The sequence below is a fragment of the Colias croceus genome, chromosome 30 (genome assembly GCF_905220415.1).
Source record: "Colias croceus chromosome 30, ilColCroc2.1".
NCBI lineage: Eukaryota > Metazoa > Arthropoda > Insecta > Lepidoptera > Pieridae > Colias > Colias croceus.
Genome location: NC_059566.1, coordinates 14,044 through 29,896, shown reverse-complemented (window position 1 = coordinate 29,896; position 15,853 = coordinate 14,044). Strand labels below are relative to the sequence as shown.

At 32.0% G+C, this 15,853-nt stretch overlaps 1 protein-coding gene across 1 annotated transcript; it reads left to right on the top strand.

Moving 5' to 3' along the window:
- The first annotated feature begins 10,212 nt into the window (after positions 1–10,212).
- LOC123704499 (collagenase-like) lies at positions 10,213–13,145 on the top strand. Its single transcript, XM_045652879.1, has 5 exons — positions 10,213–10,401; positions 11,184–11,451; positions 12,162–12,260; positions 12,611–12,801; positions 12,986–13,145. The coding sequence occupies exons 1-5, from the start codon at positions 10,213–10,215 to the stop codon at positions 13,088–13,090; spliced, it is 852 nt and encodes a 283-aa protein (XP_045508835.1). The 3' UTR covers positions 13,091–13,145.
- Positions 13,146–15,853: the final 2,708 nt, after the last annotated feature.

The window sequence follows — 15,853 nt, the reverse complement described above, 5'->3', positions numbered from 1 at the left end:
ATGGCGCTGTTACAAAATTAACATTATACAACTTCCTTTTTAAAACTATGTTTCTCTTCCCAAGTTACTTAAATGGCATAATTTTTATAGTGTCAATCTAGATATTGTCAAACAACATTTATATAATATGCGTCATTTGATTATTAATTTCCAATAACACTTCATAGATGGCGCTGTTTCAAATTTGTCTTTATACTACTAAGATTCATTAAACTGTTTCTCTGCCAAAATTACGTAAATGACGTAGTTTTTATAGTGTAAAGCTAGATAATAGCGTGGCTTACTCAAAAACAACATTTAAACATGAGTCTTTAGATTGTACGCTGTCGTAATACACGAAATACGTAAGAAAAATAAAGGTTCACAGCTCCTCCCCCGTAGGTGATAGCTTGATAATATGTAGCCTATAGCCTCACCCGACCTGTTAGTAATATTCATGCAAAATTTGAAGTCAATCTATGCAGTACTTTTCGAGATTAGCCCAGACAACCATACAGACAAACAGACAAACAGACAAACAGACAAAAATTCTAAAAACTATGTTTTTGGCTTCTATATCGATTATAGATCACGGCCCAAGTATTCTTTTAAAAAAATATTCAATGTACAGTTTTGACTTTCCTACGATTTTATTATATGTATAGATGTTTCTGCACATTTTTGCACATTTTTTTATTATACCCTATAATAACTAAACAATGCATATAAAGGAAATAAAATGTGTGTTACATGTAGTTTAGTAACAAGAATCGTATTTTACTTTGTAAATATGTCGCCTCTTTTAATATTGAAATGAATGCATGCTGTGTTTGCCAGTAAATGTTTGTTACATTAACCATGTTTATTTTGTGTATCTAAACTTTTGTATCTAAAAATGTAATAAATAAAATAAAACTAATAAATTTTCAGGTCACGGAGGAAGCTACACCGCGCCGAGCGAAGCGTCGAACAAGCAAGCCGTCGCCCCCCACACGACGCAAGGATAAAGCGCAAGCTGATAAGCCAGCTTAACTTGCCGACCATTGTCGTACTGTACACAACTAGACTCACAATTGCATGAATGAATATTATTCTTGTACACTTCAAGACGTAATTGCAAGATGACCTTATAATTACAGAGCCATCTTCACGTGTAAAAAGGTCTAGGTCTTAGGTATTTGAATGAATACCTTATTTATTGGCAGTTGAACTCAAAATAATATATTGTATGACTCGAGAGAAAGCTCTGGGTTATAGACGAAAAGCAGTTTTGTTTCAGATAATTGTTGAGTGTGATTGTGTGTTCAGTTTTTTGTACGACAATGTTACCATTCGATTAACAACTTATGCTTCTTATATTTAATAGTTTTGTAAATCTATCTTTTTACGAAACAAGTTTAATGAAACTCACTTATTCTTCATGATTTTTTCAATGTTTTTCATATATTTCGATCTAAATTTTTTTTGTGGTTAAAACAGCTATTTGAAACTTAACAATTGGATAGGAAAAAAGCATTGTTTTATTTCTTATTAATGTATGTTTAAAATATTATTTTATGTTGATTGCTCTTAAATTAAGCTCTATAATTAAATATTACCTTGAGAATCTTATTATTCATATATAAATTAAATAAAAATAATTATTAACTATCTATAAAGAAATATATAGATATTATTCTTATACCTAAAATGCCTTTAAAGTGCTATGTCCATCTTAAGTATTATATAATTACTTAACGTTATTGCATCGAAAGCGTTTATGACATTTCTTTGAGGCAATTCATTGTATATTAATATTTTTTTTATAAATATACATTTTTTGCACTGACGATTGAATATACGACAAATTGAGCGGATAAAATATTTTGATTCTGGATCAGGATTTTTGTTCTGTTCTGTTAAAATATATAGTTTCAAGAAGGACCATTTCATTTAATCTTTTAAATTTTTACAAACGTTTATCATTAGTAAATTTAAACTACTACCGATTCGATACTTCGCTTCTAGCGATAAGATCGTCTAAATTCGATTTTTCATTTAAAATTGCATATTTAGAAATGTTACAAACGCTTCTTATACTAAAATACATAATAATATATTGTATGACTCTTATTATACAAATAAACAATTTTATTTATTTATATTATAATAATTGGTCCAATATAAACTATGAAATAATTCAATCGTCGATTGTGACTTGATAAAAACCTAAACCAAGATCCAATGAATATTTTAATTGTGTATAAATTTAACAATTAAATGGCTTTAACTCATATGTAATATAAAGATATGAAACATTTATTCTTATTGCGAAACAAGAACGTCAAAAGTATTTTATAACTCAATCTCCAAACTCTTATGATATCGATATAATATTATAACATTTAAATTGTAATGTTTCTTCGCGTTTCTTCCTTGATAACTTTAAGCAATAAAACCTAATAACTTAAGAGTGAAAAAGTATAAGCATAATGAAACATAAAAATGTATTCCATAATAAAAACACCATATCAAAGAAATCAATATCAAAGGCTTGCAAACCTTTTAACTTATGACCACTTTACTGAGTCATATTTTAAAATCGTCCAAAACTTTTTTACAAACTTACCAAAGTCAGATATTATATTATAAAAATTACAAAATATACATATTGTATAAAAAAATGGTTTAAACTGATTTTTTGACGGATGAAATGATGTTCTGTTGTATGATTTAATATACAGTATTTATGTTCTTGATATATTTTTTTGTTGTAGTTAAAGTTTTAACTAGTTATAGCCATACATTTTAATAATAATATATGCATGCATTATATTTTGACAGTTGATAGCTATAGAACTTACAGAAAAAATAACATATCCACAGATAACCTCAAACAATATTAATTAAGTCAAAATATGAGCAACTTTAAATTTAAGTGGAGTTAAATAATTTACTAGATTAAATTATTTAATATTGATGTGAACCTGATTTTGTACGATAAAATATATTTCCTTGTGATTGTGTACATACATACATTTTTTTCGATAATATTTTTTTTATCGTGTAAATAATTATTTTTGATTTATTATTATTACATACACGGAACATTTCAGTTGAAAATAATATAAGTGACAGGATAATATAGGTAAAAGATGTTCACTTAAAGTATAAGTTGTATTTAAAGTTGCTCACTAAAAATAATAAAATAGTTGGACCAACCACTCCGTTTATTGTTATATGAAATACTATTATTATGCAAAATTTTGTTAAAAATTCATTATAATTCAGATGTGCTATTGACTTCAATAATATTTTATGTTAAAGTAACTTTTTTTGGCAATTTATTGAAAATATTAAGTTCTATGAACCTATGCAATATGTTCGACAGTTAGGTTATAACTGTAAAATTTATTACCATGTCTCCAAGCTACATACACTAGTACAAAATGAGAATTAATTTATTCATATACAATAATTTTAATTTATTTTTTTATCAAATTAACAATTTTATTCAATTAGACTTTGATTCATCATTTTACGTAAACATTATTTCCCACTCGTACGGGAAGTAGTAGTTCGTAGTTTCTACAGATTATACCAACATTCCACGAATTATTATTAATCTATACAATTATTTTATCTTTTATTCAAACACGTATTTCTACGTAATTTGTTTACGTTGTTATCTTTTAATTCACTCTCTGATATGATTATTAATAATTTTTTTAAATAAAGCTACGCACACATCCAGTAATCGTTTTTGTTATTGTTTTTTTTTATTTAATTATTGTACTACGTGATTATTATAAGAAAAGTGCTTGATAAAGTTTTATATCTATGTTATAATATGATGTAGTTTCTTTCAATTTGTTCATTATTTTCAAACATAAATGACGTAGTTGGTCCTGTTAATACTAACTAATTAAAATAAACAAATCTTTTCTCTCTCCAATCTTTCTATATTTAAATCAACATGCGAAATCTTATTGAGAATTGATATGAGATGAATTTTTCCTTATTTATTAAGAAGAAAGAAGAAAGAAAGCATCTTTATTATCACACAACAAACTTAAACTAAATTTATTTATAACTTTAACAACATATTTTACAAATTATTGTTCTGGTCGAGTCAACCAGCTCTATAAAAAACAAACAGACAAACACGACTACTTACTTAATACGACATAGTTTGCACGATCAAAGAACATGTAATTTATCAATTAAAAAAGCAGATTAGTTTAATTTTAATATCTTTTGTCGCACGTCGAATTAAATGCTAATCCCATATAGTATTATTATTAAACAGATAATTTGTTTTTAAGGATAGCATTATTTTGATTAATTTGTCGCAAAGATATTGTGTGTAGGTATTCGATGTTTATCATAATCTTTAAGCTTATTACATTTCTTCTGTACTTACGTGTGTGTATGAATATAGTATATACTATTTCTAAACAGCTAAAACAATTGTGATGAATTTTTTGACCGGATCAGGTGAAAAAATAACATTTATCATTCATGTAGGTACCCGTAGTTCGTGTCTCTATGTTAATTTTTATCCAATTATTAATAAATTGGAAGTCGTAGATATTTATGAGGAGACCATTCTAAATATCTCTTGCTCTATTCCATAGTTGCTGCCTGCTATTAAGTTAATTTTCAAATCTATCTCAATAAGATTTCGCAAATGCTCTTTTCTCGTCTCTTACAATCAACTAATAGTTACCAATTTATACCTCTTTACTATTATCATCAATGTAATTTCCAATTCCTGTTTTGTCACTTTCACTCTTACGTCAAAAGATTGAACAGTGAAAGAGACAAAACACTGATTACCTAAGGCCTTACCATAATAATAAAACTGTGGACGTCAATGAAAATAATTAAGTTGCTAAAACAACAGAGAATTAATATTAGTTTTAATATAATAATCCGCAGTTTTGCATTTGGTCTAGACGTATGAATAATTAAAACGTAAATTACTACGACTTAGTTATGTAGACCTTATTCACGTATTTTAATACGTGAATAAAATAAATACGTCTAAACTGTGTGCCAAATTTCATCTAATTCTAATTAATTTTTATTATGATTTTTTATTTCCCGCCAAGCCGTCATTGAAGACGAACTTTGGCATTTACATTATTTTCGACTAACATTTCTGTTATTTTCACTGTGTAAGTACCTAATTCAAGTCTAATGTTCCTGATAATTACCACTAACCTAAAATAATGCATAATGTATAATATTCCTTTTTTAATTTCGCAGACATATTAACATTATTTTCATTAACGTTCACAGATAACAAATTAGAATAAACGCAAGTAACAGTTTCATCCAAACAACAAAGAATTTAACGCTATACTTAATGTTTAGCACCAGGTCCAAGATATAGGACCAAATGGAATAACTGAATTTCTTCGTATAATCGTAGGGTGGGCAGCGTTTCTTTACTCTCGTACGAAATGTAAATTTTTACATTTTTACATTGGAGCGTGTTCCCACTATGTCGTAGCGATTAATTCATTATTGTACGTTGTCTCGTCGTTCACGTGTTTTCCCAAACGACACAACGACAGTTGTAAAACGATTAAATTTCGTCGTGATCAAATGGGAACAATGCATACGATAGGACCGCCAAACGTAACGCAAACGAATTTGATGACAAACAATTGTTACCTATACTTACTGGGAACAGCGAGACGACAGTCGACGATAAATTAATCGTTACGACATAGTGGAAACGCGCTCTTACGATTGTCACTGAAAACCAATGTTACATAAACCTTCTCTGTAACTTTTGCTGATGTGGGGACCGTTTTGATGTAATGTTTAATTTTGTATTTACTTAATTGTTTATTTTTTTTTACTGTATTTATGTTTTAACTTTTAGTGCCAAATAAATGAATGTCTATGTTTTAATAAAAAGTTTAATATATTACACCTAACTTATAAGCTCTTATATGTTTTTTAATTTGATGGAATGATGTCGTAATGTTGTTTTAAAAACTAAAGTATATTCACAATATACAGATACAACCAATAGAGCAACTTCACGTGACTACACGTTCACGAAGCGTGTTTACGAGAATCGTACGGGTATTCTTCTAACTGTCAATATTGTGATAATACCCGTACGATTCTCGTAAACACGCTTGCTTGTGTGCGTGAGCCATTCCGAACGTGTAGTGTGAAGTTTCCTTACTGGTTGTATCTGTGTACTGTTGAATATTGAAGTAAATAATATCGTATGTAAATGAAAGAAACGTTGCCCAGTGACACTGAGTGTGGTTCTATGTAATAGTTGTATCTAAGTAATTATAATTATAATAAATCTTCTTCTATTTCCCGTTCATTTGTGTTTTATTTGTCTCCAACATCACCTATTTAATTATTTATGAATAAGTACTTACCTAGTTAACAAAAATATGTAATTAATTAATTAGTACTTGAATAACAAATACAGTTTTTCCATATTATTGATTCGCTAATAGCACTCAAAATAGGATTTTTGAAAGTGGATACGTTAGGATACAGGGAAAGGACATACTTAGATATTAAATCGATAAAAATAAAATTTAGGTGTTATAGAGTTCAAACAGTGCATGACGATGTAAGTATAGCAAGAAAAGGAGCATGTTACCCACTAGTAAGTCACCACTCACCATTGCCCCTGAACAAATACGAAAAACATATAAATAGTAACACATTTTAAAACGTCTCTACAATAATAGAAACTTATAAATTGCATAATAATCATAATATTTTATCAAACATTTGCACGCCTTTTAGCCTTTTAGCAGTTTAATTAAATTTTGCTCAATAACGAAGCATATTTTGACATGGCTCGTTCATTTGTTTTGATTTGCTGACAGTTTGAACATGTTCTTTCGTAAGTTGTTGATAGATTTGTTTTTATTTGTCCTTTATGATTTTTCATCGGTTAAGGAAAGCGCTTGCCTACGATCTCGGCTGATGATAAAAGATATTATGGCCTTACAATTACATAGAGCGCGCTTTTCTAGAAGGTGCAGATTGTAATATAAATAAATAATATTTAATAGGATTTGTTTCAAAAATGTGTAAAGAGTGTTTTTTTTTTGTTGTTATCTTAAGTCTTTCTTATCCCGTTTTATAATATAAATGCAAAAGTTTTCGAAGATTAATATTAGTAGATAGCTGAGAGGATTATTTTGAAATGTACTCAACCTCAGCTAGAAATATTTATAAGCACTAGAAATATTTAATTATTTATCCTTTTCATCACAAAACTTCATTAATCTGCTAATCCTTTTCAGTTTTATCAATAATTTTCCTTCATGAAGTAACGTCATTCACCCATCCAGATACTTTTGCAATTCCGATTTTCGAACGCACTAGAAAATCCTTGGGCAAAGAAAATGAAAATATTGGTGCAAGAAACATTTTACATGACATAATTTATCAAGAAGTACACCAATGGGTAAAAAACGAATTAAAGAGTTTCACAATACAGAATGGAAAGCCTTCGAAAGTAGCAAGTATAATAACAAATCATCAGAAAACTAAAAGTCTGCTAACGAAGAGACTTAAACCAGATAGAGATGGAAAATCTCGAAAAAAAGTAAACAATATAAATGCGAAAGTAGAACATGATTGCTTTAATACTAGAGCTGAAGAAATTTCTGATAAAACACAGAATACAAATCAAGATAAATCGGCACTACACGATACTGCATTTGATGAAGAATATTTAAGGAACATTAATAAAGAAGAAAAGCACAGAAGGAAGAGAAGTAGCATAGACGATAGAGCAATTAAAGTTGATTTCTTTCCAGACTTGATTACGAACGAATATATTACGAATATCATCATAGACGAGAATAGATTGCGAAAGCTTACTATAGATTAGTAAGTTTGAAAGATGAAAGTTACATGAGTAAATAGGTGGAAGATAAATGAAATAACAAAGAAATTGTTAAAAACTCACGAGTTGAAAACATTAACAAACAACAGTGTTAGGTACTATCACATAATTGTTTATGTTTAGAAATTAAAGACTTTTTAGGGGAGACTCCCCGTGACCACGCTCGCTGTAAAGTGTTCGAAACGTCGGGAAAATAATATAATGATTAAATCGCGTTTAAAATCCGTTAAAAAGTCTTTAATTTCTAAATGTATAATACTCGCGTAAAATCAAACCCTAGAAAATACTATTGTTTAAGTTGTAGTAAATAAAATATATCCGCTCTGAAAACTGTAATTTTCTTAAATACCTCTCTCTTGAGCCAATTGCAATCAGGGATAACGTACATATCGAATGGTCACAGATTATTTTTAAATAGGTCCAATAGTTCCTATGATTAGTGTGTACAAACAAACATATTGTTAGTATAGATTTAGATATGAAAAAACACAACATAAGCCACGCGTCAGTGATAGTTAATCAGGTGACACACTAGTATCTATCGGTTTTACCAACAAAACACGAGCCACACGAGAATCCATTGCGTCTGTGATAGGGTTGTCACTTGACAGTTTTAATATTAACTAGCTGTTACCTGCGGTTAGGAAAGTTCAACCTATGTCACTCTCTAGCCTCCTAATTATCTCCAGAAACAATAATCGTACCTTTGTGACGTGAGCCTAATACAAAAATACAAATAAATAATCATGTATAAAAATCTTGGATTGGGAAATCCCGTTTTCTTTTCATTAGTCATTACATTATGAGCATAATATTATATCTACATAAACTGTGCAAAACGTTGTGTATGAAGTTTCTTCCACTTATTGATATTTTATGTAGAGGAGTTCAGAATAGAGTAAAATATAATATTTTTATAAGTTGTACATTAAATCAATAAAACAAAATTACACATACTAGGTATTAAGTACCATGATTCACGTCGTGTCATGAACACATCATCAAAAAAAAAATATACCAGCCGAATCGATAACCTCCTCCCTTCTTTTTGAAGTCGGTTAAAAATATTAAGTTTAACTTTAAGGTATAACATCCGAAAATTTAAATGGGAACGAATCTCTCGATAAATATTAGATGATACAATTCGTCGGAAAACTGTTGCCAACCCTAGCCTATATCACAAGACTGGTCAAATTAACTATTTATCAACTACATAATATTATCTTTTAATTATTACGCTATCATAATTTTCAGTAGGATTAGAAAAAATCCTGTTTAATCACCAAAAAACTGCACCTTATCCGCATTAGATATACATCTACCTTACTACGCTCGATCTGTTCTAACAAATAATTAAAGATAAACGTTATAAATGAGTTTTAATTATGACGTATGAAAATATTTTAATCAACGCAGTTGATGATCTTGATGAACGAAAATATGGAAACGAACAGGTTTACTACTAAAACAAAATCAAATAGAGATGATTGTGAAATTTTATATTATGGTTCTAATAAACTACTTACTAATATTAATTGTGACTAGGTTTATGTCAAATTCCTTTGACAGACTTGACACATCTGGAACCGTTGTAAATTTTTGTTCCAGGATTTGGCCTGCAACACGCCTGCAAATTTACGCTTTATAAATAGGCCTACATTCAGAAAATAAGTTCAAACTGAACATCGCCGTCGTTAGAAATAAGGTGTCACCTTTCCACCTCCCTACATACATAATATGGAATTTAATATGAACATTGCTTTATTTAGCAAAATTATATAGAATAAACCATTAACGATTTCGGCAAGTCACATACATTTCTGTAGCATACAAATTGGGTACAATTAAATAAACAAGACAATAAAAATCCATACTAATTATATTATAAATGCGAAAGAAACGCCTACAATAATTAGTCTTAGTTCTTAGTTTTTAGATGTAATTACTGACATTAATACTTATGTTTTTTTTAATTTTTACTAACAAATGGATTTTTTAGAGCAGAAACTAGAAAGGTGAAAACTCAAGGATGTTTTTCAGTTTACATAATTTCGATTATTAAATAAAAAAAATCAAGCCAGTTTTGACTTACTTAGTACCTGATTATAATTTTTTTAATTCACTGAAAAATATAAACTCTTGTCAAGCATTACTTTCATTAAATCCCACCTTCCAAATTCTAGCGATGACTATAAAATATGAATGACTGTGTCCCTTTCAATAGATTCCAAACAAAACAATACCTACAAGCAATTCTCATTACCACAGTCTTATCGAATTAATCGTTAAGATAGCCCCAATACATATAAAAGCAAATAACTCGAGTCCCCACTATATCACTGACCATGAAGACCATCATCCTCCTGCTATGCTGCGGCGCGGCGCTGGCCTTCGAGCCGATCCTGGTGGACTACCACGCCCGGGTGGGCATCCCGGAGGCTGCGAGGATCAAGCTGGCTGAGGACGCGACCGACTTCGATGGCGCCAGGATCGTGGGCGGCAGCGCTTCAAGCGTGGGAGCGCACCCACATTTGGTAAGTGATTTGGTTTTGTTAATTTTAAATTGTATTATGTTGTAACTTGTAGCACAATAGAAAATACCTCTAAGTTTACTAAGTAATGGGCGTAGGTATACAAATAAATTAAAATTAAGATAAAATTTAAGAATTAAGGTAAACTATAGTTATCCATAATAAATAATAATATAAATAAATATTTTGGGACAATTTTCACACACGGCACGATCTGATCCCAGACTAAGCAGTGGGTCACCACGGGTAATACGCCGCTTTCGCTTGTGTTATGGAAATTGGAAACCAAATGGCTGATAAGTGATAAACATACATATATAATTTTAAATAAATACTTATATAGATAATTAACACCCAGACACAGAGCAAACATCATTGTTCATCACAAAAATATTTGCCCCGGGTGGGAATCGAACCGACGCGGACGACCTCTGGCTTGGAAGGCAGGGCCACTACCAACCGAGCCAACCGGTCAGTCTATCCATGTAGGATAAGAAATATAATTATTTAAAATTACTCTGCTTGTGTTAATAATATTGTAACAAAAAAATAATAATTTGAAGACAGATGAATGGCCTAGTAAATTTTTAATTATGCAATATATCTAGCGCTGATTTTTTCACTCACTTTACAATGAAATAAATAAAAAAAAATTGAAGAATGCCAGTTGCACAATATCGTCTTCATACGACTGTGAACTTACGTGTAACAAAAATCATAAGCACATTGCAAAAATATAGGTAGTATATTAAAATGTGCTTTCCTAAAGAAACATTCACTTGCAGGCCGGTCTCATAATAACCCTGACAACTGGCCAAACATCAGTCTGCGGCGCGTCCCTCCTCTCCAACTCGCGTCTGATCACCGCAGCGCACTGCTGGACCACGAGGAACTTCCAGGGTCGCTCCATGGTGGTCGCGCTTGGCACCAACCGCCTGTTCTCCGGCGGCACCAGGGTCACCACCTCCAACGTGCAGGTCCACGGCAGTTATAACATGAACAACTTGAACAACGACGTCGCTATCATTAGTATTAACAGCGTTTCGTTAAACAGTAAGTTGATATTTGGTTAACATTTTACAAAATAATAATAATTGTAGCTAATTAGAGCTAGTCTTGTAGGTATTTGCTCTTTTAATTTACGGTTGATGTACGGTACATGATTTTTGTAATTTTTTCAAAGTTTACTTTACAAATAGGGGTTTACGTTTCCTTTTTTAATGATTATTTGTATAAAAGTTAGTATCAATTTATATTGAAAATATAATATTGATGTATCAATATTATAATTTGAAAAATAATATCAAAACGTAACATCCCTACTTCCCTACTAATATTATAAATGCGAAAGTATAAAGTGTCTATAAGTGTCCGTCTGTCTGTCTGTTACGCTTTCCCGCTTAAACCTCTCCATCGATTTTGATGAAATTTGGCACAGGCAATCTTTAGACCCTGAGAAAGAACATAGGCTACCTTATATTGCGAAATATGTACCACGGCCGAAGCCGGGGCGGACCGCTAGTATTTCTATAAAATAGAGCGTGTGTGCCGAACACACGCTCTATTTTATATGTAAGAAGTGGACCTTTTGGCAAGATTCAAAGATACCCTAAACGTCGCTTTAGTTCATGACGTGACGGTATTGCCATGACGCGACCTTGAAATTTAGTCTCAACGCGCCTAAAGAAGTTTCATTTCAGAAATATATATAAAATTTCTTATCATTATTTATTATCATTTTTTATCATCTCTTTTTATTTCAGACAACATCCGAGCGATCGCGCTACCATCAGGCCTGTTGGAACACTTCACATTCCAGGGAGAGGCGGCCCGCGCTGTCGGCTTCGGAAGGATCAGTGACTGTAAGTTGTTATTCATTTATTTTAACATTTTTAAATAATACAAATGTATTTGTTGCGATATTTTAAAAAATGTAGAGTCGCAGGTTCAAGTACCGCCGCTTGATTGAACTTTTTAAATATTCTTTAAAAGCTTCTCATTTATGAAGCATTTGAATGCTATAAAACTAAATATCAAATGTTTTATCTGTGTAAAATGCAAATATACTTTATATAGAGTTTATAAGCAACTATAGCATACTTTTTTACAACAGTGAAACATCTCATTCCCGCGCTTTACATCGACTACCCGGGCAGCATGACATACTGTTTACTCAGACAGCTAATTTTTATGCTTCTTTTTTCATCAACAGCCAGCAACAACAACGAGGCTCTCCGGCACGTGAACCTGCTGGTGATCGCCAACTTCGAGTGCATCGACGTGTACGGGCCCAGCTCGGTGCTGAACTCCAACCTGTGCACGAGCGGGCGCGGCGGCGTCGGGCCCTGCAGCGGGGACTCGGGCGGCTCGCTCGACTTCACCTTCAGCGGCGTGCGCTACCTGGTGCGTGCCAACTGCCACCTGAACACATTATACAATTTTGTTTATCTGTCCGGAGCAGAAGCAAACGTTATTTGCCCAAAATATTTATACAAAGATCAGTTTTCGTAACATAATGTATCATAAATCAGTCAATGGGCAGCACAAATTGGCTGTGGCCACATTTCTCAATGTTTTATTTTTCCAGATCGGTGTGACATCGTTCGTGGCGGAGCGAGGTTGCCAGTCCGGCCTGCCCGCTGGCTACGCGCGCGTGACGTCATACCTCAGCTGGATACGAGCTAGAATATAAATTCACTTGAATACTAAAAGATCTATTTAAATTTTAAATATACGGATATACGATACACATTGTTTCATTTGATAAGTTATTCTTAAGAGCGTTCATGCCCTAGAGGTTAGAGGCTAGAATCTGATTAAAGCCGGAAATGCAGTTTCAAAAAAAAATGACTTAATATGTTTTTGGTAATTATATTTATAATAATATTATTTGCCATTTCATAATATTTTGTTTCTTGGCTGAAAAACATTTTACATTTTGTGTACCTATAGTTTTTCCATTATATAGGTTTTTTCACAGACCGTTTTTGGAATTTATAAAGAAAGCCAGATATTAGTAAAATTATTAGACTCCCGCCTGTTTTGACTTTATAACTAGGTTTCTAGGCTAACTAGGCTTCGCCCGCGCAGTCAAAGAAAAACCCGCTTAGCTCCCGTTCCCGTGGGATTTCCGGGATTGCGTCATTTTCACGGGATAAAAAGTAGCCTTTGTCCTTTCTCGGTTATCAAAATATCTCCATACCAAATTTCATGAAAATAGGTTCAGTAGTTTAGGCGTGATTGAGTAACAGACAGACAGACAGAGTTACTTTCGCATTTATAATTTATAATAATATATTAGTATGGATTAACCGATTAATTTACTAGTTCTTGGCTGAAAAAAATAGTTAAGTACTCCAATATAATTTTAATTTTAGTTCAAAAACAATCCACTGAAAAACGCATATTTTTGTAGTTTTCGAAATAGTTGCGTGATTTTTGTTTTACCATGCTTGCTAATATTTATTTTGTGTCTCCATTAATAGATAAGTGTATAGTATAGTAAGAATATAATTTTAGTAATCAAATGTATAATTTTTTTTAGAACGAATTATTAAAATTATTCTAAATACGGCTTGAAATGAACTCGTGCCACAGCTGTAGTACAATCTATACTTATAATAAATCTGTAGAGAGGCCAATTCTGTACATGAAATATATTTAAAAAAAAACTATGAAGGGGTGATAAGGGATCGCTACTGATGCCAAAAATGCAATCAGTAAAATTTTTGTCTGTCTGTCTGTCTGTCTGTCTGTCTGTCTGTCTGTATATTCGTTATAGAAACAAAAACTACACGACGGATTTTAACCAAATTTGGCACAATTATTCTTCATACTCCTGGGCAGGTTATAGTAAAAGAATCATGTACTTAAATCGGTGTAGAAACACCAAAGTTATACATGAAATACGCTATAAGTCATCGCGCGTGAATACAGAATCATGCAGCCATAAGGATTATTTTTGTGTATCAGTTGCCGCGTTCGACGCGCTTCGCGGCGGGAGCTATAAAAAGGCGGCGGGTCTGCACCCGTTTCGCGTTGTCATGGCATCACGTGTGAACGGCTGAACCGATTTCGATAATTCTTTTCTATTATATTCCTTGAAGTACGAGGATGGTTTTTATGTAGAGAAAACGTAAATATGTACCACGGGCGAAGCCGGGGCGGACCGCTAGGAAACTGACCGATATAAGTTGCGTTGCTACCCCAATCTACAAAACTTTTTTGGTCTTACATTAAAGACAAAAAACGCGCTTCGTCCGTTCCCACGCTTACTCTGGGTAATCGTTCAGCACATACAGATATTGAAAATAAGTAATATGTTCGCAGAGTTCTTTTCATCTGTCTGGGAAAAAGACTCATCAGAACGTGCACTTAGCCATGGCAATTAAAATAAAAATAATTTCGTCATCAGATAATGCAAACACGTGTTTACGTGAGTCATAAATTTATTATGGTATAGTCCTAAAATGTTTTCTAAGAAACAATAGTGTACTTACATTGTCGGCAAGTTTATTTTATTTTATTTTATTAAGGCTCATTAGCAGCTGTACATCGATTGTTTTACATAAAAAGTACACAAAAAAGTTCAAGTTCTTAAAGTCGGCAACTTATTTTTGTTCGAACAATAGAGATAATAAATTCCAAATGATCAAGTTGTAGATAAAGGTTGTAAAATAAAACGTTGCTATGGTCGAGGTACAAAGGTGAAAGTTAATTTTTCGAGTTATTTTATTTTATTTTATTTTCTTTATTAGGGATAATAAACAGCAGAACAGTGGTTAATTGTACAATAAAACTTAATCTAAATACAGGTATAACTGTCCAACCAACAACATTATCCACAGTTTGGATACATACATTTTTATACGTGCAACAAATGCGAATAAGAAAAAATAAATATAAACGTGCACTTAGCCATGGCAATTAAAATAAAATAAATTAAGAATTGGAGATAAAAGTAGAGGGACGCAAAATAAGATAGGTTATTGCATGTTTAAGAGCAGATCAACTAAACTTCTTCGAACGGTTAAAGAGTGAAAATATGTACCAAAATGGCTTGGAGGGACTCGGTGATTATTTCAACTAATAGAGGGTCAAGATTTCAAGTAATGGAGGTTTTGGTGTTTGAGGGGAAGGGAACAAAACATTTTTTCTAGATTTGGAGGTATTTGACTTATCGAGGTTCGACTTAACGAGGTGCTACTGAACATGAAATACGCTATAAGTCATCGCGCGTGAATACAGAATCATGCCATAAGGATTATTTTTGTGTATCAGTTGCCGCGTTCGACGCGCTTCGCGGTGGGAGCTATAAAAAGGCGGCGGGTCCGCGTGCGAGGTTCATACAATATTTGGCTGTTGATGCGAATAGACGTTCAGAGTGTTCGACCTTATTGACAGATTTCTTTTGTTGTTGTTGTTGGTTTTAGTAGTGTTAAAGCATATTATTAGT